This window comes from Ylistrum balloti, unplaced genomic scaffold (assembly GCF_031769215.1).
Source record: "Ylistrum balloti isolate Yb309-2 unplaced genomic scaffold, AGI_CSIRO_Ybal_v1 Utg371556, whole genome shotgun sequence".
Classification (NCBI taxonomy): domain Eukaryota; kingdom Metazoa; phylum Mollusca; class Bivalvia; order Pectinida; family Pectinidae; genus Ylistrum; species Ylistrum balloti.
This window is the reverse complement of record NW_026782800.1, coordinates 353,213-378,379: the sequence shown is the minus strand read 5'-3', so window position 1 is coordinate 378,379 and position 25,167 is coordinate 353,213. Positions and strand designations below refer to the sequence as shown.

The window sequence follows — 25,167 nt, the reverse complement described above, 5'->3', positions numbered from 1 at the left end:
TGTTTATCTTTTTATGTCATGTGTCCTTTCACTGACCCTGTGTTTATCTTTTTGTGCCATGTGTCCTTTCACTGATCCTATGTTTATGTTATGTAATGTGGCCTGTGCTTACACTGTGTTTGTCTGTTTATGTCATGTGTCCTTTGCTTACCCTGTGTTTATCTTTTTATGTCATGTGTCCTTTCACTGACCCTGTGTTTATCTTTTTATGTCATGTGGCCTTTCACTGACCCTGTGTTTATCTTTTTATGTCATGTGGCCTTTCACTGACCCTGTGTTTGTCTTTTTATGTCATGTGGCCTTTTACTAACCCTATGTTGATGTTTTTATGTCATGTGTCCTTTCACTGACCCTGTGTTTGTCTTTTATGTCATGTGTCCTTTCACTGACCCTGTGTTTGTCTTTTTATGTCATTTGTCCTTTGCTGACCCTGTGTTTGTCTTTTTATGTCATGTGGCATTTGCTGACCCTGTGTTTGTCTTTTTATGTCATGTGGCCTTTGCTGACCCTGTTTATCTTTTTTATGTCATGTGTCCTTTCACTGACCCTGTGTTTGTCTTTTTATGTCATGTGTCCTTTCACTGACCCTGTGTTTGTCTTTTTATGTCATGTGTCCTTTGCTGACCCTGTATTGGTAAGCCATTAGTCCCAGCCCTGTGTTGAAGTGACCCTTGACCTACCTCAGTGTCTTGGCCATTACAGTTGATCATTAGCTGCTCCATGATGGAGTGTACCACTTCACGATCTGGCAAAATAAAACAGATTTATGAAATATAGTCTTACTTCTACTGACAAAATTCAACTGGAGTACATTTAACAATGAGGATCTAGTGACTGAACAGATACCCAGGAAGTCTAACATGTCTGTATATCAGGAGAATTCTAGATTACAAATTCCATTTTGAAGAGGTAAAGAAAGAAGTAGAAATAACAAGAGTACCGGAAAGCAGAACAAAATACGCCCGTGGATATCCAAAACAGCAAAGGGGCATAACTCTTATTCAAATCGTCTAATCAAAACCCCGTTCAGGAAAACACAATTTCCTATCATGGTGTTCCATAGTCCCTGTTTAAGGTGATCAAGCTGGAGTTTATTAAAGACAACTAAATATATACACAATGCATTGGTTTATAATGATTAAATATCATGTTTTCTCAGAAAAAACCTATCTATAAGTTATTGTTTTGAATCGGGAAAATAGGTCAAGGTGTTCTATTGTTACAGCGTGAATGACATGGCAATGTGAACCTAACAAATAATTGAAGAAATGCAGATGGCTGTATTTTATGACGAAGTAAAAACTTATCGGTGAAACATCCTTATCAGCTGAGTGAGACGTTGGAGAAAACTGTATCAATGATTAATGAGGAATTAATATATTGATCAGAAAAGACTGCTCTTCTCCTCAGCAGGACTGTTGATGTCTGGTCTCATCTACAGTGGAGGATTAATGACCCTGGGGCAGGTCTGATAGGGTCAGAGAGGATTAACAATTCCCGGGCAGGTCTGATAGGGTCAGAGAGAATTAACAATCCCGGGCAGGTCTGATAGGGTCAGAGAGGATTAACAATTCCTGTGCAGGTCTGATAGGGTCAGAGAGGATTAACATTCCCGGGGCAGGTCTAGAGAGTCTTGGAGGAATAATAATCCCTGGGGCAGGTCTGATAGGGTCAGAGAGGATTAACAATCCCAGGGCAGGTCTAGAGAGTCTTGGAGGAATAACAATCCTGGGACAGGTCTAGAGAGTCACAGGGGAATAACAGTCCTGGGGCAGGACTGGAGAGTCTTAGAGGAATAACAATCCTGGGGCAGGTATGGAGAGTCTTGGATGAATAACAATCCCGTGGCAGGTCTGGAGAGTCTTAGAGGAAAAACAATCCCGGGGCAGGTCTGGAGAATCTTAGAAGAATAACAATCCAGGGGGAGGACTGGAGAGTCTTAGAGGAATAACAATGTCTGGGGCAGGTCTGGAGAGTCTCAGAGGAATAACAATGTCTGGGGCAGGTCTGGAGAGTCTTTGTCTGGGGCAGGTCTGGAGAGTCTTTGAGGAATAACAATCCCGGGGCAGGTCTGGAGAGTCTTAGAGGAATAACAATGTCTGGGGCAGGACTGGAGAGTCTTAAAGGGTAGAGGGAAGATCTGGATAGTCCTGGACAGAAGGGCAAGGTCTGGAGAGTCCCTTGGTAAGAGGGAGGTCATGAATGTCCCAGATTGAAGAGAGGTCTGGAGTGTCCTTGGTAGAGAAGATCTGAAGAGTCCAAGGGCAAGAGGAAGGTCTTGGGTGTCCTGGACAGAGGAAAGGTCTGGAGTCCCAGGGCAAAAGGGAGGTCATTAGTGTCTCAGACAAAAGATGTCTGCAGATTCTAAAAGAGCAGAAAGAAGGTCTGCAGACTCCCATGGCAAGAAGGAGGTCTAGAGTGTCCTTGAATGAAGGGCGGTCTGGCGATTCTAAGAGGGCAGAAGGAAGGTCTTTAGAATCTTTGAGGGCAAATGGAAGGTTTGCAGAGTCTCAACAGGCAGAAGGAAGGTCTGGAGATTCCCAGGACAAGAGGAAGGTCTGGTGTGGCCTTGACAGAAGAGAGGTATGGAGTGTCCTTGACATCAGTAAGATCTGGATTCCCAGAGCAAGAGAGAGGTCATTAGTGTCCCAAATGGAAGAGAAGTCTATAGTGTCCTTGACAGAAGGAAGATCTGGAGAGGGCAAGAAGGGCTGGGGTGTCCTTGACAGAAGAGAGGTCTGGAGTCCCAGAGGACGACACTGGTTTTTAGTGTCCTAAATGGAAGAGAAGTCTGGAGAGTCCTTGACAGAAGAGAGGTTTGGAGAGGTCTGGAGAGTTCTGGACAGAAGGAAAGCATGAAAAGTCACAGACAGAATGAAGGTCAGAATAGTTTCAGATAAAGCAGATGTCTGAAGTGTCCTTAGGTAGGGAGGAGGTGTCAAGGGGTACAAGAGGGAGGACTGAAATACCTGTAAGAGAAAGGTGGTGAGAACGGGGTGTTTAGAGATTCCTGAACAGGTAAGAGATCTGGAAAGTCCCAGGCCTGGTGTGTCCCTGTTAAAGGAAATCCAAGGAGTTTGGAAATGTTAGAACCTTGGATTGACCATCTGCCTGAATAAACAACCTTTTCAGGACGATGGTAAGTGAGACCATCTGAATACATTACAGCAGGCCAGTACTGAAGAGGGACGAGAGGGATCACAGAATCTAGTACAACTATGACCAAGTGTTAAACAAAGTGTAGGTAAATAGACTACAATACATTGTTACCATCTTGTGTATTTTTTACTCTGATCTTTCTACCATCTTGTCACACTATTTTCGACCTGAGTGTACATTGGATTATAGAACAGCCAAAAAAGGTCGGCTGATTCCTTACCATCTCGTACACTAAGTACGTCAGTGTTAGTACACTCCACACTGGTCATTTGTCTGATGGAGGTGACCATGTAGATCTCGTACACTACGTATGTCAGTGTTAGTACGCTCCATGCTGGTCATTTGTCTGATGGAGGTGACCGTGTAGATCTCATACACTACGTACGTCAGTGTTAGTACGCTCCACACTGGTCATTTGTCTGATGGAGGTGACCATGTAGATCTCGTACACTACGTACGTCAGTGTAAGTACGCTCCACACTGGTCATTTGTCTGATGGTGGTGACCGTGTAGATCTCGTACACTACGTACGTCAGTGTTAGTACGCTCCACACTGGTCATTTGTCTGATGGAGGTGACCGTGTAGATCTCGTACACTACGTACGTCAGTGTTAGTACGCTCCACACTGGTCATTTGTCTGATGGAGGTGACCATGTAGATCTCGTACACTACGTACGTCAGTGTTAGTACGCTCCACACTGGTCATTTGTCTGATGGTGGTGACCGTGTAGATCTCGTACACTATGTACGTCAGTGTTAGTACGCTCCACACTGGTCATTTGTCTGATGAAGGTGACAGTGTAGATCTCGTACACTACGTACGTCAAGTGTTAGTACGCTCCACACTGGTCATTTGTCTGATGGAGGTGACCATGTAGATCTCGTACACTACGTACGTCAGTGTTAGTACGCTCCACACTGGTCATTTGTCTGATGAAGGTGACAGTGTAGATCTCGTACACTACGTACGTCAAGTGTTAGTACGCTCCACACTGGTCATTTGTCTGATGGTGGTGACCAATGAAATGTCACACTCTAATCTTTTTTTTTAATCAAGATCTATAGAGTTTTAATGGGTTAGATCATTACTTTTGGTTTTACTTAAGGAGGACTCCTGAAGTGTTAGAACACTGGTTTCACTTTCAACATTCAGGACTGGTGTTGTAATTGGTTTGCTATTGTTGTTGTAAGTTTAAGGGTCTTAAAAATATATTTGTTTTGATGTCACTTAAATAATGGAAACATGAAATTTGTACATATATCTATATTTACCAATGAGAGGGTTGCGTCTCACGTCCAGTACGACCACCGTTGTGTTATATTTAAGTACATCCAGTAATGCCTTTGCACCAGTTGAGGAGATACCACATCCTTGAAGGTCCAGCGCTGTTAACATCAACAAATAATGTTTCAATGCAAATCTAAGATAATACTTCCAATGGTTGTTTAATACAACAGAGTTACCTTCCCTTGATTTGACTACAAATTCATGTCGAACCTTATTAGACACATTTCTAACACTTGGTTTTGGAGTGCTTAAGACACCTATCACAACCCTCTGGAACTTGTATAGATTTAAAACTTCATATCACAAACCTTTTCTTATGAAAGACTGGTGCCCTAGTCACCATGGAAACAGAATGATTTACTATTGAGCCAGAGTTCATCCTTGAGCGTCTTGGTCAATAGATTGGTGCCCTAGTCACCATGGAAACAGAACGACTTACCTTTGAGCCAGAGATCATCCTTGAGAGCCTCTGCCAATAGACTAGTGCCTTGATCTCCTAACATAGGATTGTTATTGATGGTGATACGACGGATGCCAGGCATACGGTCAAGGTCAGGTCGTCTGTATCGTAGACTATCACGCCAAGCCTCATTGTGGCGCTTCATTGCCTGATGCTGTAACATCAAACAAAACATTTTTGAAAATTTTATCTTCTGATCAATTTCATTAGCCTTCTGTTTGATTAACACTTTTCTATCATTCTGAAGTTCAGTCACCTAAACCAGGATGCTGATCTTTGTGGTTGTAGAGCTTAATGTGAAGAAATTTCAATGTGTAGCAATAAACTTATCCATACCAGTTATTCTTAGGAAGAATTACAAGGCAAATTATTTCAGTGAGGCAGCACTATGAAAATTCGGCTTCAGTTCTGCAATATAACACATAAAGAGGCCTACAAAAATATATCATAGCCTGCTACCAACATATACACTCATCTCACCTACACGGGAGGCTGTCTTTAATTGACCTTAGCTATTGATAGGATGTTAAACAATAGGTAGTGGGCTTAATTATTGTTGTAACACTTTTGCAGTCTTACACCAATGAAAAGAGAGAATGCAAATCATCTTATAAAACTGACAAATCATGTAGCCCAATACAAATAATAAGAAAGAAAATTTAACAGAATTGAATATGACCAGTCCTTCAAAAGACATCATGAGGAAAGCATCATCTGGATGGACAGAAGGACGGAAAGAAGGACGGAGGGGTTGGGCCTATTTGAACATCCCCTGCCAGCTTTGTTGGGCGGGAGATAACAAAACAGAGACACAATTTCTCTATACATAATCATAAAATTTATCAATTCTAACAGATTTTTTCCCATTTTTTCATTATAAATTGATGAGTTTTTAATGACAAGGTGACCTTGTTAATTGTAATTCTAAATTTACTGTAAAACAACGGCCGAATCACACAACTTTTAATCGTTTGATATGTATAACGATACCTCTATACAATAAAATCATATGGCTGATAAAACATGAATGTCTCTCCTGAGATTTATTGACAAGAGTTTGCTGATCAATGATTACCGACAAATTGGTCAAATATACTTAACTAATTGTTGGATGCATATGGATAGGTTTTAGAATCTGTATCACTGATCAGATAAACATTTGATCAAAATTATAGGATATTGTCTGTTTACATGCAACTTCTTAATGCAGGTCAGTTTGAAACATTACAATCACAGGACAGGACATTTATAGTCACTGGGTAGGACTGTATACATTTATAGTCACTGGGTAGGACTGTATACATTTATAGTCACAGGGTAGGACTGTATACATTTATAGTCACTGGGTAGGACTGTATACATTTACAGTCACTGGGTAGGACTGTTATAGTCACAGGGTAGGACTGTATACATTTATAGTCACTGGGTAGGACTGTATACATTTATAGTCACTGGGTAGGACTGTTATAGTCACAGGGTAGGACTGTATACATTTATAGTCACTGGGTAGGACTGTATACATTTATAGTCACTGTGTAGGACTGGTATACATTTATAGTCACTGGGTAGGACTGTATACATTTATAGTCACTGTGTAGGACTGTATACATTTATAGTCACTGGGTAGGACTGTATACATTTATAGTCACTGGGTAGGACTGGTATACATTTATAGTCACTAGGTAGGACTGTATACATTTATAGTCACTGGGTAGGACTGTATACATTTATAGTCACTGTGTAGGACTGGTATACATTTATAGTCACTGGGTAGGACTGTATACATTTATAGTCACTGGGTAGGACTGGTATACATTTATAGTCACTGGGTAGGACTGTATACATTTATAGTCACTGTGTAGGACTGGTATACATTTATAGTCACTGGGTAGGACTGTATACATTTATAGTCACTGGGTAGGACTGTATACATTTATAGTCACTGTGTAGGACTGTATACATTTATAGTCACTGTGTAGGACTGTATACATTTATAGTCACTGTGTAGGACTGGTATACATTTATAGTCACTGGGTAGGACTGTATACATTTATAGTCACTGGGTAGGACTGTATACATTTATAGTCACTGTGTAGGACTGTATACATTTATAGTCACTGTGTAGGACTGTATACATTTATAGTCACTGTGTAGGACTCTATACATTTATAGTCACTGTGTAGGACTGTATACATTTATAGTCACTGTGTAGGACTGTTATAGTCACAGGGTAGGACTGTATACATTTATAGTTTCTGGGTAGGACTGTAGTCACTGGGTAGGACTGTATACATTTATAGTCACTGGATAGGACTGTATATTTTTATAGTCACAGGGTAGGACTGTATACATTTATAGTCACTGTGTAGGACTGTATACATTTATAGTCACTGTGTAGGACTAGTATACATTTATAGTCACTGGGTAGGACTGTATACATTTATAGTCACTGGGTAGGACTGTATATTTTTATAGTCACAGGGTAGGACTGTATACATTTATAGTCACTGTGTAGGACTGGTTTACATTTATAGTCACTGGGTAGGACTGTATACATTTATAGTCACTGGGTAGGACTGGTATACATTTATAGTCACGGTGTAGGACTGTATACATTTATAGTCACTGTGTAGGACTAGTTTACATTTATAGTCACTGGGTAGGACTGTATACATTTATAGTCACTGGGTAGGACTGGTATACATTTATAGTCACTGTGTAGGACTGTATACATTTATAGTCACTGTGTAGGACTGGTTTACATTTATAGTCACTGGGTAGGACTGTATATTTTTATAGTCACAGGGTAGGACTGTATACATTTATAGTCACTGGGTAGGACTGTATACATTTATAGTCACTGGGTAGGACTGTATACATTTATAGTCACTGGGTAGGACTGTATATTTTTATAGTCACAGGGTAGGACTCTATACATTTATAGTCACTGGGTTTATAGTCACTGGGTAGGACTGGTATACATTTATAGTCACTGGGTAGGACTGTATATATTTATAGTCACTGGGTAGGACTGTTATAGTCACAGGGTAGGACTGTATACATTTAAAGTCACTGGGTAGGAATCTCATTCTACTCTTCTTAAGGAAAAGAAGACTCTCTTTTCAACACCAAGGGTGAAAAGCTTTCATTTAAATCCAGCAAATTCAGAAAACTTCTCTTGAATTGGCACATTGAATACCTATAAAACAAAATTCTGACATCAAATATAGTCTATTTATACTCCAATAGTTATTCCCCTTGTTGGCAATAAAAACATGTTTACAAACAAGAACGATCGCATCCTTAGTGTTTACCAACACTGCGAAACTTCCTGTCGATGACAGTAAACTACGCAAGGATAATGGTGAAAAAACCACATGGCTTTCTACTTTGTCCCAGAGGACAGCTACTATTGCCTAAACACAAAACACAAACATACATTTGTATTGTCATATACAGCACCTAAATAATGTAATGCTACCACATGTCAGACCAAGTGAGTTTTGGGAATTTAAATTTGTCTATGTATGTTTAAAAATGATATTTAACAACAAATTAGTTACATAAATATGAGGGGATGAGTAAGTAACCCTGACATTACCATGGTAACCGAGAATCTGGTTTATATTCCATCATTTAAGTTGGCAATTCGTCAAGTGAACTGAAGTTTACAGTTTCGTGAATTCTACACCACTGCTTTTGTTACTTCTGTTAAACACCCACATGTGCTATTTTGATTGTTACATTTTGGAATCTCCTCATCAGATACAGAGTCATTGTCCTGAGATATCTCATAATCTCAGAGACATTGTTGTGACAGATCACCTAGTCTAAGACATGCCGTGGCAGAAGACAAATCCAGCTGTCTGTATTTTAAGAGCGAATCTGTCATGAGATAGGACTTCCCTAAGACAGTTTCTATTATAACTGGGCACCTGCTCTCAGGCTGTAACTAATGTCAGGGATTGGCAGGCTGTCTTTAGACATCAGTCCTAACAATGAGTTACACACCTCATCCATAACATCTTCTATCCTATAATGTCACAAGTCCTAAAAGTACCTGTCCTATAACATCACCAGTCCTAAAAGTACCTGTCCTATAATGTCACCAGTCCTAAAAGTACCTGTCCTATAATGTCACCAGTCCTAAATGTATCTGTCCCATAATGTCACCAGTCCTAAAAGTACCTGTTCTATAATGTCACCAGTCCTAAAATTACATGTCCTATAATGTCACCAGTCCTAAAAGTACCTGTCCTAAAATATCGCCAGTCCTAAAAGTACCTGTCCTATACCATCACCAGTCCTAAAAGTACCTGTCCTATAATGTCACCAGTCCTAAAAGTACCTGTTCTATAATGTCACCAGTCCTAAAATTACATATCCTATAACATCACCAGTCCTAAAAGTACCTGTCCTATAATGTCACCAGTCCTAAAAGTACCTGTCCTATGTCACCAGTCCTAAAAGTACCTGTCCTCTAGCATCCTATATCATCATCTGTCCCTGGAAACTTAAATTATTATGAAAACTGTCGAACTTTTATTTTCAAAGACAAGGTTGTGCCTACAACACTTGAAATTTTAAGTAGAATGTAGGTATGTTTGATTATTCCTTGTGAGAACACAAAATTCAGTTAGTGTTTTGATAAGATAGCTACCTCTGTACAAAACCAGGAACTGTTAGAATTGTGTAACATGTCTTCTCCAGACTCCGACTTGAGTTTGTTTTCAGATCCAAACAGAAGCATAAATCTTATTTACATATTTACGTAAATGACCCTTGCTGTTTTCGAGGTTTTGACGCCTGAACAGAACATTGGCACCAACTCCAGACAGAAAACTGGCAGTTTTCAGAGAGAGGTTGCTCACTTGGAAAATTGATTTATTTAAAATCTATAACAAGTATTTCCCAGCTTATCTGCAGAGTATGGAAGGGAGAAAAATTACATGGATTATATATCAGGTTGGAAGATTCTCGTATTCTGTAAATGCAAATATCTGTGATATTTAATCCACTGAGATGATTGAGAGGTGTTTGTGCTTGTATTAGGAAACAAAATAAGCTGACATTGTGAAGAACTTGCTAAATCAGTAACAAAACCTAACCAATTCATATTCTTGTCACGAACTACTTGCTGGACTGAATGACCCCTGAATAGCAGTCAGGTCATTTTGAAGCATATTGTCTCCTTAAGCTGGTGACTACCTCACTGAACAACATACAGGAAGCCTGCCACACGATGTCAGGAGCAATTAGGGTTAAGTGTCTTACCCAAGGACACAAACATATCAGCATAGACTAGTCCATTTATCAGCTTCTTGAGAAACACAAACCACTATGGGTAGGGAGTGTTAAGGTGGGTGGCGTGGGGAAAGGGGTGGGGCATGCACCTTGGACCTTCACCTGAGGTTACGTAGGTCAACAGTATAATTACCTACGCTATTGTGGCCCCTGTTATGTATATGTAACTGATTTATAATCAGTATCAGAAACCAACTAACTGCTCCCCCACACCCCCAAAAAATAAATTGATAAATAAACAAATAAATATCAAACAAATCCATACAGAAATGAAATACATGTGTAATTCCTTTAAAGGCAAATAAAATCTCATGTCTCATCTTATTTGACATGATTAGGCGATTTCAATGATTATTTTAAAATATATTTTGTGTTTTGTGGGTTCATTCAAATTAATCAACATTCCGTGTTCCTGAATCTCAATCTATTTACACAAAACATGAAACGAAAATGCCAATGAGGTTCTGTATATCTGATTATGTTAGGACTTTAATAAAACAAATAATTTTTTGTTTGGCCTGACTGGGTGTTTCAGGCCTGGCCTCATGATTAGAAAGAAAAGTCATAACATCTATATACTGTTTGTGTCTGTGTCAATAACAGCACAGAAAAATCAGCGGTGATCTGTTGAGTTATTGGCGGCAAACTTTGTGACGTATTTATAGTCTCAATCAACAGTCGCCAGAAATTCAAAGCCGTGGAAGAAATCATCGGTGGATTCTGTCCAATATACACAATCTACAGCACTACCGGCACAGGATCGAAAGTTGGCGAGAGAAATTGACATCAATTTTAGTCTGATAATAAGTAGCCATCTTCTGCCCACCAGCCCATTACTCTTTGGCTGCCATCATGACGATTATCTGCAAAATGGTATCAAGACTTCCTCACACAAGGATAAAGCATTTTGTACTCACAATGATGAAGTGTCGGTCAATATTTGTGTTAGAGGGATTTTTATATCGTCTGTGAAATTAATTTCCTCTGGTCCCAGGCAGTATGCACTGGGAAATACAAACAAAGACACTGTTGGCTGGAGCTCACTAAATGGTGCTTGTTATGTGATTCTGATTAAAATCTAGGACCTGATATCTATCATCAGGCCTTTGTTAATAATTGGTTACTATTCAGTGGTGGTTCTTAACTAAAACTTTGTTTTGTTGGTTTTCATTGAGAGGTAGTTCACTATTCAGGTGGCCTACATTGAGAGGTAGTTCACTATTCAGATGGACTTCATTGAGAGGTAGTTCAATATTCAGGTGGCCTTCATTGAGAGGTGGTTCTCTATTCAGGTGGCCTACATTGAGAGGTAGTTCACTATTCAGATGGACTTCATTGAGAGGTAGTTCAATATTCAGGTGGCCTTCATTGAGAGGTGGTTCACTATTCAGGTGGCCTACATTGAGAGGTAGTTCACTATTCAGATGGACTTCATTGAGAGGTAGTTCAATATTCAGGTGGCCTTCATTGAGAGGTAGTTCACTATTCAGGTGGCCTTCATTGAGAGGTAGTTCACTATTCAGGTGGCCTTCATTGAGAGGTAGTTCACAATTCAGGTTGCCTCATTGAGAGGTAGTTCACTATTCAGTTGGCCTCATTGAGAGGTAGTTCATTATTCAGGTGGCCTCATTGAGAGGTAGTTCACTATTCAGGTGGCCTCATTGAGAGGTAGTTCACTATTCAGTTGGCCTCATTGAGAGGTAGTTCATTATTCAGGTGGCCTCATTGAGAGGTAGTTCACTATTCAGGTGGCCTCATTGAGAGGTAGTTCACTATTCAGATGGACTTCATTGAGAGGTTGTTCACTATTCAGGTGGCCTAATTGAGAGGTTGTTCACTATTCAGGTGGCCTACATTGCGAGGTAGTTCACTATTCAGATGGACTTCATTGAGAGGTTGTTCACTATTCAGGTGGCCTAATTGAGAGGTTGTTCACTATTCAGGTGGCCTCATTGAGAGGTTGTTCACTATTCAGGTGGCCTCATTGAGAGGTTGTTCACTATTCAGGTGGCCTTTTGGGTATTATTTGAAATAATGAGTTATCTGTTATCAAGAGGTTTATCTCCCTCCTCTCCCCCAGATTCCCATTTCCCCTATCCCCCCCCCCCCAAGTTTGTGGTTGTTTCCAAAAATTGTGTTAAATTTTGTCAGCCTTGTGTCTCCTACAATAGCCATTCAATAGTTGACAAGTTTTTTGTCTTGTGGTGCCTGTAATAGTTGTTAAATAGTTTTAAGTTTTCACTATTCTTCATTAGAAATCTACAACAGTTACTGTGCAGTAACCTGTAAATATGTCTAAACTGTCTTATTTCCTTTAGAACGTACTGCATCCTTTATTCCAACAACATCTCCGTAGGCAAACAAACTTCCTGCCAAATTCTCAGCAGGCGATCGGCTTAACAATCAAGTAAAACATTACACTGTGAATCTTCAGGGAAAAATCTAATTTAGTTACGCTAATGTTATATAATACAAGGCAGTCTAAACATTTCAGAACTTTTGTGAGGAAAACATAGCATGTCGTGTTACAATTCTGCACCTAAAAAATAGACTTTACAAGAAGTGACATTTATAGCATCATGATCTCCATCTGCTGGGTTGGTTTACACCCTGTAAATATAGTCTTGTTATGTAACTTGTCACCATTCACACTAATAATTGTTTTTAAATTTTCACGTTTTTTTTTTTTTTTACCCAGAAATATTTCCAAACCCAGAAAATAGAGCAATATTGCCTGTCGAAGAAAACTGTAACAATTAGGAACACCTTTTTCTACAGAAAATAAATGATCTGACAAAGCATTGGGCCTGCTGTGTCAGTACCGCTACATTGAAGAAGAGTGAGAAAACTAATGATCATTAGCTGAATTCTGTATCTGTTACTAACAATGAGGCACAATGTCTATCAACCAAATTTGATTAACACATACAGCACAAGGTGTCAATACAGTGTCATCCCTTACAATTTCAGAACTAAACACCCTGCATAGTCTATCATGTGAGTTTATCAATATTCATCTACAGTTTGAGAATTAGCACCATCTGTATTACATAGGCTTTGATGTGAGATTCTCAATATTCCTCTACAGTTTCAGAATTAGCACCATCTGTATTACATAGACTATAATGTGTGGTTTTTAATATTCCTCAACAGTTTGAGAATTAGCACCATGTGTATTACATAGACTTTGATGTGTGGTTTTTAATATTCCTCAACAGTTTGAGAATTAGCACCATCTGTATTACATAGACTTTGAAGTGAGATTATAAATATTTCTCTACAGTTTGAGAAATAACACCATCTGTACTCCATAGATTTTGATGTGAGATTCTCAATATTCCTCAACAGTTTGAGAATTAGCACCATCTGTACTCCATAGACTATAATGTGTGATTTTTAATATTCTTCAACAGTTTGAGAATTAGCACCATCTGTATTACATAGACCATAATGTGTGGTTATAAATATTTCTCTACAGTTTGAGAAATAACACCATCTGTATTACATAGACCATAATGTTTGGTTATAAATATTCCTCAACAGTTTGAGAATTAGCACCATCTGTATTACATAGACTTTGATGTGAGATTATAAATATTTCTCTACAGTTTGAGAGCTAGCACCATTTGTATTCCATGGACTATAATGCTAGATTCCTCTACAGTCTGGAATCATCACCATCCATATCATATAATATCTACGAAGATACAGTCTGACCCACATATAATAACAGAAACCAGTTCTGTATAATTACTACCCACAAATCCTCTTATGTCAAATCTTTAATACTGCAGTAACTGTCTGATTTCTGGATTAGGGTTAGGGTTAGTTATCTTTAGCAATGATAGCCTCTCATAAATCAGCTCTGGCTGGGTAATATATTGTTCAGATTTCTGTATGTACAAATTTTTGTACATAACTGACTTGAGTCAATTTCCCGCCTGTACCACTATTGTATTAGATGTATTATCAGCAGTATAACCACTTGTACAAATTTGTTTTACAAATTTTTGTTCATAATGAACTCAGTTTGACCCCACTTCTACTTTATTTCTTTGATTTTCAACACTAACATAAAGAATCTCTAATGAACCATAAAAAGGTACCTGTACATTTTCTCTGCTTATGTTCTTCATGCATCATTGATTTATGTGTAGCCATATAATGGGGCTCCCAATGTGTAATATTGAAGCATTAAATATATTGGTACACTAGTTCTACAGGTAAAATCAAATGAGTGAATACTGCCCAGTGTTGAGTTGTTATTTCTCTGCGATATATTTGTTTGCGCCAGTAAATTCTAAAAAGTACAGCAGTGGCTTCACGTCGCATAAACGTAACTCTTTGACACTGGAGACGAAGTACATGATCATTTCAGCCATTGATGAAGGGAAAACACCTTCACAAAAAAATATATTGATAATCATGAGGATGATGGTAATCTCTCCTTAGCAAGATTTTGTGACGGTAAAGATGATGAAATGTGCCTTAGGAAACTCACTGAATCGATCTGGAAGTGAAGAAATGACAGGGAGGATAATTACGGAACTGAGTCGGAGTCAGCTAATGAACAAATCTTGGATGTTGTAATATGTACCCCTTTGGAACAAAATGTCATTTGTTTGTGTAATCATTCATGTTGGACTTGTTTGAAACCTGTAATGTTATGATGTTAGACACAGCTTGACTGACAACAAATTTTGTTATAGATTTTACTTTCATTGGTTCTACCTATACAAAGAACTACTCAAATAGCGAAATAAAAACAAATGTCGCTTAAAATTTTTCATAATCAAGTTTTCCTGCGTTGTAATGAACTCTGTGGATCATGTATGTGTATATATTGTGTGACACTTTCATTAATTGGTCGATTGAAATAATTATTCCTGTCATATAATGAATCAGGTTATTATGAAAATCCTATACTATGGAAACTCATTTTAGTTCCTGTAGTTAATTTACCAGGATATAACGTTAACACCTGGCCAGTCAGGCGTGAATGCTCAGAGTTACTTGACCCTGACAGAAAAGCCAATAGGTGAGATTTAAGATCATTAGAACATCTTAGGAAGGGACAAGAGGTAAAAAACAGATAGCCAGGTATTTTGACATCAGATCTAGCACTTTAAATGAAATTTGGAAGCAAAAGGCTCAACTTTTAGAGGCATGGCTTGAAGTGGTCAATTCTTGCTAAAACATAAATGATTTATGATCAGGAAATTACATTGACATTGAGAAGCGTTTATCTATCCCTGTTATTACCAATAAGGGAGATAACTTTAAAAAAATAACCAAAATACCTGTGTTAATACTGAATGTCTCCATTTTTTCTTATATCTGATTTAGATGCACAAATCACAAAAAATATCAAGACAAACTGAAGAGAAACTGCTATCAAAACATCCAGAAAGACTTTTATTTAGGATGGTCAAATGTGGAATCATCGGTCAAAAGGAAACACATCATCCTTAAGGACATAACAGCTACGAAGACAACTAGAAAATAACAATACTTTCTAACAACTGTAGTCATGACACTGTAACCGAATCACATAATTAAGCCATAAATGTAGGAAAGCATAGTGTTGATCCAGGATTTCACCCTAACTATAGTTTTTGTCGATAGATTGTCAATCACTGTCCTGACCGCTCAACCGATTAATTACCTGGTCGTATCTGATTGGTTTTGGGCGATACTGATTAGTAATTTTCCCCCTGTTCTGGATAAGTACAGTTTGCGATTGTAAATTGGAGAAGTGATATATTGATCAGTAGGGAGTGGAGTGATTGTGTTGATCAGCCTGTTTGTGTGAAGACAACAAGGGTCACATAATGTACTTCCATGTCTTGTTGATTTTTTGGAAAGTCTTATTTTAACAAATTATCTTACTAACTTATCAGAGAAATTAAGCTGCCATTAAATAAAATAAACTCTTTATGGAAGTCATTAGATCAGCAGTCTGGATGAGCCACCAATATAACTAATACTGTACCCTCTATGAAACATTAACAAGGTTAGTTTTCATTTGATATCATTCTTCATATATCATACTTCTGAACTGAACTAGAGTTATGTCCCTTGAGGAACTGTCCTTCCTGTTATTTGCCTTCAGGATATAACATATTTGATACATCTAATAACACTAAAAATGACTTCCTTAAGAGGATAAACCACTCTGTTAAGAGTAATCTGCCTTGCCATACATAATACATTTAACACTATATTGATTTAAAAGTTATCTCCCCTTGATGTATTTACTACAGTCAACACAATATATATATATATATGCATCATAAATTATCTCCCTTTGAGATAAATACTACATTCAACACTATATCTGTGTTAAGAATTATCTTCTCTAGAGTCACATATATATATAAATACACATTGTATTAAAAGTTATCGCCCCTATATACAAATAAAATACACTTTATCTATAAGCTACGAAGTGTCTCCCTTTATTTCTACGTAAGCTAAGTTGTAGTTGTTCTCTTAAGATATTTCACAGACCTGACCTCATTTCATGCTATACTGTTGTTTTGGACCGAGTACAAAAATTATCCCACAAACTCTTAAACCATTGCCGGCAAAGCTGATTATTGGTAAAATTCTTTTCGTACACTGACATCTGAAAGTGCTGAAAGTGACTAGTTATTCCCGTTTTTCTAGAATGGTTCTGTAGAGAAACATAAATCTATAGCCACTGCTCCGACAGCTGTTGTGGAGTGGTACAGGCTTTGTTGTCTTTAGAAATGCCTTATAACTAAAAGCTTTGGTCACAAACTCTTCACTGACTTGAGACATCATGCAATTTCAAGTATTTTGTGGACAAAGACTAAACTCTTAGAGAGATGTAGCACTTAAGAAAATCTTGTCTGTCAAGTGCATGATTTAAACATTCTGAAGACAACGATTCATTGATTAAATTGTAAACACAGGAGAGATGATGAAACATCCTGAGGACCAGGACAGAGCAAATAAATTGGTGGAGATGCAGTGGGTGTTTTTGAATGGATTCTATTTAAGTACAAAGCAATTTAAAATTGTATGGCGCTGACACTAAAATTACCAACATTCCTAGGTTTTTTCTCTAGAATTGCTGAGAGTTTTCATTTTCTTTTTTCCAAATCACTTGCCATCCCCGTGTTTACAAAAATTCTCCATCAGAATTTAGATACAACATTTGAAATTCTGTTCACCTCACAGAATCTGTTTAGTCTGCACATCAGCTACAGGTTTACTTAAAAGCTTCAATTCATCCTGGGGGGATATAACTAGGAAAGTGGAGATATATAAAAATATATATACAGTAAAACCCTACTTTCTCAAAGGCTCATTACACCAACACCCCATTCACTGAACTGGTTGCTTGGTCCTTGAACCACTTTCCCTTAAATGCCTGTAACCCTTGAATACCCTACATTCCTCAGAGACACCCTTCTGAATTTCCTGTAGCAGTTGAGGTGAATCATAGTTGGTAATCAGTAGAGAATTGCAGAAGAATTGCATTAGTTGGCCAGTGGCATGCAGAAGCCATTTTGTTACTTTCTACACTGATTCATAACTAGTAGTTTTTCAGTAGTTTCCATTATCGAAATTAACCTGTAATACTTCTGTCTCTACATACTACTGTCTCTACAGTCTCTACTGTCTCTACATACTACTGTCTCTACAGTCTCTACTGTCTCTACATACTACTGTCTCTACAGTCTCTACATACTACTGTCTCTACAGTCTCTACTGTCTCTACTGTCTCTACATACTACTGTCTCTACAGTCTCTACAGTCTCTACTGTCTCTACATACTACTGTCTCTACAGTCTCTACTGTCTCTACATACTACTGTCTCTACAGTCTCTACTGTCTCTACATACTACTGTCTCTACATACTACTGTCTCTAACAGTCTCTACCTTCTCTACAGTCTCTACTGTCTCTACATACTACCTTCTCTACAGTCTCTACTGTCTCTATATACTACTGTCTCTACTGTCTCTACATACTACTGTCTCTAACAGTCTCTACTGTCTCTATATACTACTGTCTCTACAGTCTCTACAGTCTCTACTGTCTCTACAGTCTCTACATACTACTGTCTCTACAGTCTCTACATACTACAGTCTCTACTGTCTCTACATACTACTGTCTCTAAAGTAGTATGTAGGAATCCCATACTGGTTCGACGGTTTCGTTTTTATCGTTCCTGAAGATGCACGCAACCAAACTTAATGTTTATGTTGTGTGTCAATGCACTACTTTTTAATGTACAGGTAAGTTACTGCTACAGGATGGTGACACTAATTAAGAAGCCAACTTTTAATTGGATAATTAAACTGGTAATTATTTATCAGTGACCAAGTGTTGTGTGTACGATGGACCACCGATACGCCATAATTAGCCATGTGTTACACAGGACTTACTACTCTGTGTATCTATTAGACAGATTTCGTCAGAAAACGTTCCAATGTTTTGACAAAAAAAGCAGATTCCCAGTAGTTTTGATTATTTAAATTAGCCAGCAGTCCTTCTGTATTACTACTGCCTCTGCCAATTTACCTGTATAACATTATGACTGTCTAACCTCAGCATATCGATACAAATGACGACCTGAATGGATAACTATACAGGATTATCTCCCTTTACTGTCATCTGCTACAAAATAAGGCTGTTTTATTGAGATATTTACGATAACCTTGAAAAATCAAGTTCTGTTAGAATGAAGTTTGCTTTGTGTTTAGAACTTAATTATAGATTGGCAAATATTATGTGGGCAGGTATGGCAGCACCAGGGGAACAAGCCAAGATGATTCTACCATCATTCCCTGCTATGCTGTGGATGACAAATTTAGGTCATTCTCCTTAGTAAATTGGAAGACATTGAAACTTCAAGTTAATCAAAACTTCAAAATAACCATTAACTGGACTGTCCATGGAATTATTTCACTCCCAGACAATAGCCATTCATTGACAAATACACCGTCCCCATTGACATTGTCCAGGAGAGTTCGACTTGAGATGTTTTTACTGTATCATACATTTTGTCGATGTTTGGTCCCTGTATTCAGATTAAAGGGTTTAACTATGCTAAACATGAAATCTGAATAACGTCACTTACAATCTCCACATTTTTTGTTGTTTCAACAACAGTTTGAAACAAAAAGGAAGTATTTTCAAGGAATTTGTGAAACAAGGGTTTTATAAAATTTATTTTCAATTAACTGTAACTAAAGAGGACAATTTAAAACAAAAAATCTTATATAAAACGAAATGTGTGATTCACGATGCATCTGATCCCATGAAAACATGTGACTTTACAATGGTAACCATGGGAACATTCAGACAATCACATCTCAATAAGATGTAAATACCCAAGTGGTCATAATACAATATATATACGGATGGGTGTTAATACACTGATTACAAGTTAGTCATGTGATCCTTCTAAAACAAGTATTCTATACACAATACCATTATTGAGTTTCAGAAAACAATAAAGTTTGGAAATTCAAATTCTTTTTGAATTTTTTTTTTTTTTTTTAATATTCCATCATAGTATATATCATTAGAATATGTGTTAAATATTAAGATTCTAATGCTGAGTTCAGGCAATATTCAAAATCCCTACTTGTGGTAAGTAAAATGTGCACACACTATAAAAAGCAATGCTAACTACCATACAGATTCTCTCATCAAAATTTTCCTCGCTTGTCCATGCTACATCAGACAGTGATATAACAGACGCTGATGAAAGCCAATGATTGCTTGGCCATTTGTATCCAAATGAACCTTGATCCCTTGGGTTTCGTTGTCATTACCAGCCACTACTACATACATCCCCAACACTTGTGTCAATGAGAACAGAAATATAATACACGCTAGAAAAAGTGACCAAGTTCCTTGCTCCATTTCATCAGTACCACAGATATCTGTTTCATCTGTCAAATCATTGATTTGTTACTGTTTCTCTGAGTTAGGTAAACTCTAGCCAAGATGATTACATCTTAGGATTTCCGTTCTGAGCAAACACCTCAACTCTACAGATTCTGGTTTTCTCCATGATGAATCAACACCATGATACACTCTATAAAACAACATTTATTGTAAGTCAACTTTTGCCGAGTCATTCAATACGGAATCTAACACAGCACGTCATACACCACTCTATCAACAGAAAAGCCTTAGACAGACGCTAGATATCGTTTACAGGTAAAACTGCAGCCATTAAGAGGTATTCCTTCTTACTGTCACATTTCACATCACATCCTTGATTTGTGTTTAATGCTATCTTCCCTTTACAGTTCATTAAAGATTTCTTAGTATGGCTACAAAGTTATCTCCCCTCTATACTTTTTGTTTGGGTTAAGAGTTGTCTCCCCTCTTTACTTCAATTTACACTTTTGATTAGGGCACAGAGTTATCTCCCCTCACAACTTCTCAATAAACTTTTGGTTTGAGTATAGAGTTACCTCCTCTCTATACCTCACACTTCATATTTCTCTTTTTGTTGGAGTAAAGAGTTATGGCCCCTCAATACTTATTAACTTAAGAAATATTGAGGGGAGATAACTCTTTACTAAAACAAAAAGCTTAATAAGCTTTTGGTTTGGGTAAAGAATTATCTCCCGTGTAAACTTCTTTTTTTTTTTTGCTTTTGTTTTGAGTTAAGAGTAACCTCCCTTCTATACTTCACATAACACTTCTGGTTTAATGGGGCCAAGACTTTACATTATACACTGTTATTGAATTCAAATTATGAATGTGTCCTGAATGAGACTGCTGATCCAATGTTCTTCAAGCACTCTCTGCTTTGTATAATATTTCCTGCTAGTAACCAGACTTTGGCTTAGTCTTTTGTTGACATTAACAAAACACAGGAAATTAACTTTCCCCCACAAGATCAGAGTCACTCAGTCTTCCACTTAAAATCAGATCAGACCTTCATCCTCAAACACAACAAATTTCCAATGATTTCACACAACATTAATGTACATCATGTATACTAATTAACACATACATAGTGTCTACAATAAATCATAGGATTCTTTAGTGTGATTCTGTATGCATAACAATACTACAGTGGTGGACATGTCCAGACAGCTAGTATACATAGAATGGGCATTAGTTTCAATCTGCTCACAAGCATGGGGCAAAATAACTTGTTTCTTCTTAAATTCTTCCTCAAACAAATATTAAAACAGTATACACAGAAAATAATCCCATCTGGACTGATATCCCTTCATACTAATGGACAAGTTTTTAACCATCTTCCTGGGATTTTGTCAATAACATATCTGGGATTTAATTAAGATAGACATGACAAGACCAATATCAATACACATCTTAGTGACACCTTGGCAGTTTTATGTGATAATTAGTCACCAGATTACCTTCACCAGACCAATGAAAATATGGCTGAAATCTATTGATATAATTTGTCCTGATATCTTATAAAGACAGGTATGTGCAATCTCAAGGATTTCACAATCCTTACAGAATTCAGCCTTATGTAATGGTGATCTATTGATGTTCCAGGTCTTAATGATATATATATAGTCTTACTGGTTCTACATATAGGGGCAAACTTCAAGAATTTCTCAGTAATAAAGAGAAGAGACAGATGATGAATGAGGAAGCTGGTAGTATTCCAAATATAACAACACAGCTACTACATACAGGCTAGTATACTTATTGATGACTTAAAAATATCACACGGGAAACTTGCTTCGTGATATCTGCAGGATGGATAGCTTTGCAAAACATCATAGAATGTTGAACCAAGTTGTTAATACAAGCAACCTGCTTTGAGGCTTTGATTAATGAGCATTAGAAAGCCTTTAGGACATGACCTTTCTAGGTCTTAAAATGTTTGGTAAGGTAACGAGGTAGAAGTTTACTAGGACTATAAGCCAAATCAAAACTAACAAGATTTAAAAACTATTACTTTTCTTTAAATTTTTTTTAAAGATTTGAACATATTTCAGTAAACAAGCCTCTCAGCCAAATTATAACAGCTGACAGCGGCTCGTTAATGCTGACATAACGCACTAAGTATATCAGAATTATAGGAATTAAATTTCTGGAGCCAAGGAAGTGACGAAATAGGTCCACAGTTTTACTCTTTATAATATCTCATTTAGTCGTACGTAATAGGAATCTATCTATAACACATGCAAATACGTTTCCAGTTGATGTGTTCTATAAATAACATCACTGACCTCAAAAACCAGAAGAAATAATTCGTTCAGCTTATTGTTAAACAAATCCCCAAAAATTGCTGCTTATAGAGTGAAGAGAGAAGTGATTAACATATTTTACAGGTTATAAGCCACACTTGTATATAAGCTGAAGAGCCGATTTTTACTGATATTTTCGATTTGATCGACATATAAGCCACACTTGTATATAAGCTGAAGAGCCGATTTTTACTGATATTTTCGATTTGAGCGACATATAAGCCACAGTTGTATATAAGCTTAAGAGCCAATTTTTACTGATATTTTCGATTTGAGCGACATATAAGCCGCACCTATATATAAGCTGAAGAGACGATATTTATTGATATTTTTGATTTGATTGACATATAAGCTGCACTTGAGCTGATGAGTCGATTTTTACTGACATTTTCGATTTGATCCACATATAAGTCACACCTGTATATATGCTGAAGAGTCGATTTTTACTCATATTTTCAATTTGATCGACATATAAGCCGCACCTGTATATAAGCTGATGAGTTGATTTTTACTGATATTTTCGATTTTATCCACTTAAAAGCCACACCCTTTCTTACAAAGTAATAACAATTACTTTAACCGAAGTTTGTTGATAGAACAGACAACAAAGGGAAATTTACCAAGCTCGTCAGTGAAACATTAAAGAAAGTTTACAAATGAATCATATAATGATAATCCTTTATTTTATTGATTTAGATCAAAAAACATAAAATAGCAAATACCGAGCTTGTTTGACTTGGATGCCTTTACAGATTTTCTATGCACAGAAGTGGTAACTATTACTTTGTCCAAAGTTTGTTGATATAACACACAACAGAGGGCAAATTATCCAGCTCGTCAGTGAAACAGTTAATAAAGTCTGCAAATAAATTATACACAGATACTCCTTTATTTTATTGATGTAGTTAAAAAAACGTAAAATAGCAAATATCAAACTTGTTTGGCTGGGTGCCTTCACAGATTGTCTACACACAAACATAGGGGCTGACATTAAGTACCGTTTACTAAACAATCTCTCCATCGGTGTCTATACTGTTAAATATTAACGAAGGCCCTTGCATGCTGACCAAATTCTTATAGTCCCATATTATTTCTTCTTGTAAATTACATGAAGCCATTAACTTTGTAACCAAGCATGGTGGTTGTTCCAGAATTTGACCTATAACCCAATGACCCATCTATCCCAGGATGCAAAAGGCTATTGTATACTTCCATTATTTCATTGTGTTTCATATTTAAAAGTATAATTAATTAAATCCACAAGAATGTTATTTTTATTTCAATCTTCAAATCATCCTGTATACGATTGCAAATCATGGATCTAGACGATCTGTTTCAGTCATATACATGTGATGGGCAGGTACTTGTAAAAGTAAAACACAGAACCATCTCTACTCCAACACTATTTTAATGTTAGAGGTTTCACACAGGCACCGTCTAGTCGCAATCTGCACAATAATGACAGATAATAAATGGCTGACCAGTGGCCTCTTATGTTATAGGAGTATACTGTCTCATACTGATGTACTGGTATGCTTGTTTTTTTTCTTTTCATTCTGTCAAATTTTTTGTGTCCCTGTATAAGCCGCACTGGTATATAAGCCGCCTGCCTGACGAATGCGGGAAAAAGGTGAGGCTTATAACCTAGAAAATACTATATGTATATCATTTCATCCCAAAAAAGAAGATTTACTTGAATTAAATTCTATCCTTTAGTGGAGTATGGTGTATTAGGTAGCCTTCGTATATCATTACTCTGCTGGCATTGAAGATAATCTGTAGGAATCATTCTCTCAGTATAATTGGTTGACTCAATGGTAACACACTTGTTTTCCACCTCGCTATTTGCGGTTCAAATCTTGGAACAGGCGTGTAAAGGTATGGGGTCACTTGCTTGACCACATGGGTATTCCCCGGGTACTCCGGTTTCCAACCACAATAAGACCTCTCGTGTACTTACATCTGGGCAAATAAGATTGCTAAACATAACTTGAAATAACTTGTTTTGCAATTGTTGTTAAACAGATGAAGTTTATATTGATATCTAAATCTGTCTTTAATGTCAAATCAACAGATTTTAACAGAATTTTTTTAATTATGCACCTGGTAAATACAAATTTTTTAATCAACATAAAGACCTTATCCAATAAATCAATAGATTTACCTCCCTTTGTTGCCAATGTATCTATTGCTGCATCATTGGTACAAACATAAAACCCTATACCCATATGATTTTGTAAGATTTGAATGGTATTTAGGAAGTGGTAGATTCCAGCATATTTCAATGGTATTAAGGAAGTGGTAGATTCCAGCATGTTTAAATGTTTTTTAGGAAGTGGTAGATCCAAGCATGTTTAAATGTTTTTAGGAAGTGGTAGATTCCAGCATGTTTAAATGTTTTTTAGGAAGTGGTAGATCCAAGCATGTTTAAATGTTGTTTAGGAAGTGGTAGATCCAAACATGTTTAAATGTTATTTAGAAAGTGGTAGATCCAAGCATGTTTAAATGTTTTTAGGAAGTGGTAGATTCCAGCATGTTTAAATGTTTTTAGGAAGTGGTAGATTCCAGCATGTTTAAATGTTTTTAGGAAGTGGTAGATTCCAGCATGTTTAAATGTTGTTTAGGAAGTGGTAGATCCAAGCATGTTTAAATGTTTTTTAGAAAGCGGTAGATCCAAGCATGTTTAAATGTTTATTATGAAGTGGTAGATCCAAACATGTTTA

At 37.2% G+C, this 25,167-nt stretch overlaps 1 protein-coding gene across 1 annotated transcript in view; it reads right to left on the bottom strand.

The window, feature by feature from the left end:
- The window catches only part of LOC132563010 (centrosomal protein of 78 kDa-like), a 95,296-nt gene that overhangs the window by 6,523 nt on the left and 63,606 nt on the right, over positions 1–25,167 (bottom strand). Inside the window, exons 6-8 of the mRNA XM_060227775.1 lie at positions 4,888–5,062; positions 4,433–4,546; positions 681–745 (exon numbers count right to left, since the gene is read on the bottom strand). Coding sequence (XP_060083758.1) covers positions 681–745; positions 4,433–4,546; positions 4,888–5,062 — 354 coding nt within the window. The remainder of the gene's footprint in view (positions 1–680; positions 746–4,432; positions 4,547–4,887; positions 5,063–25,167) is intronic.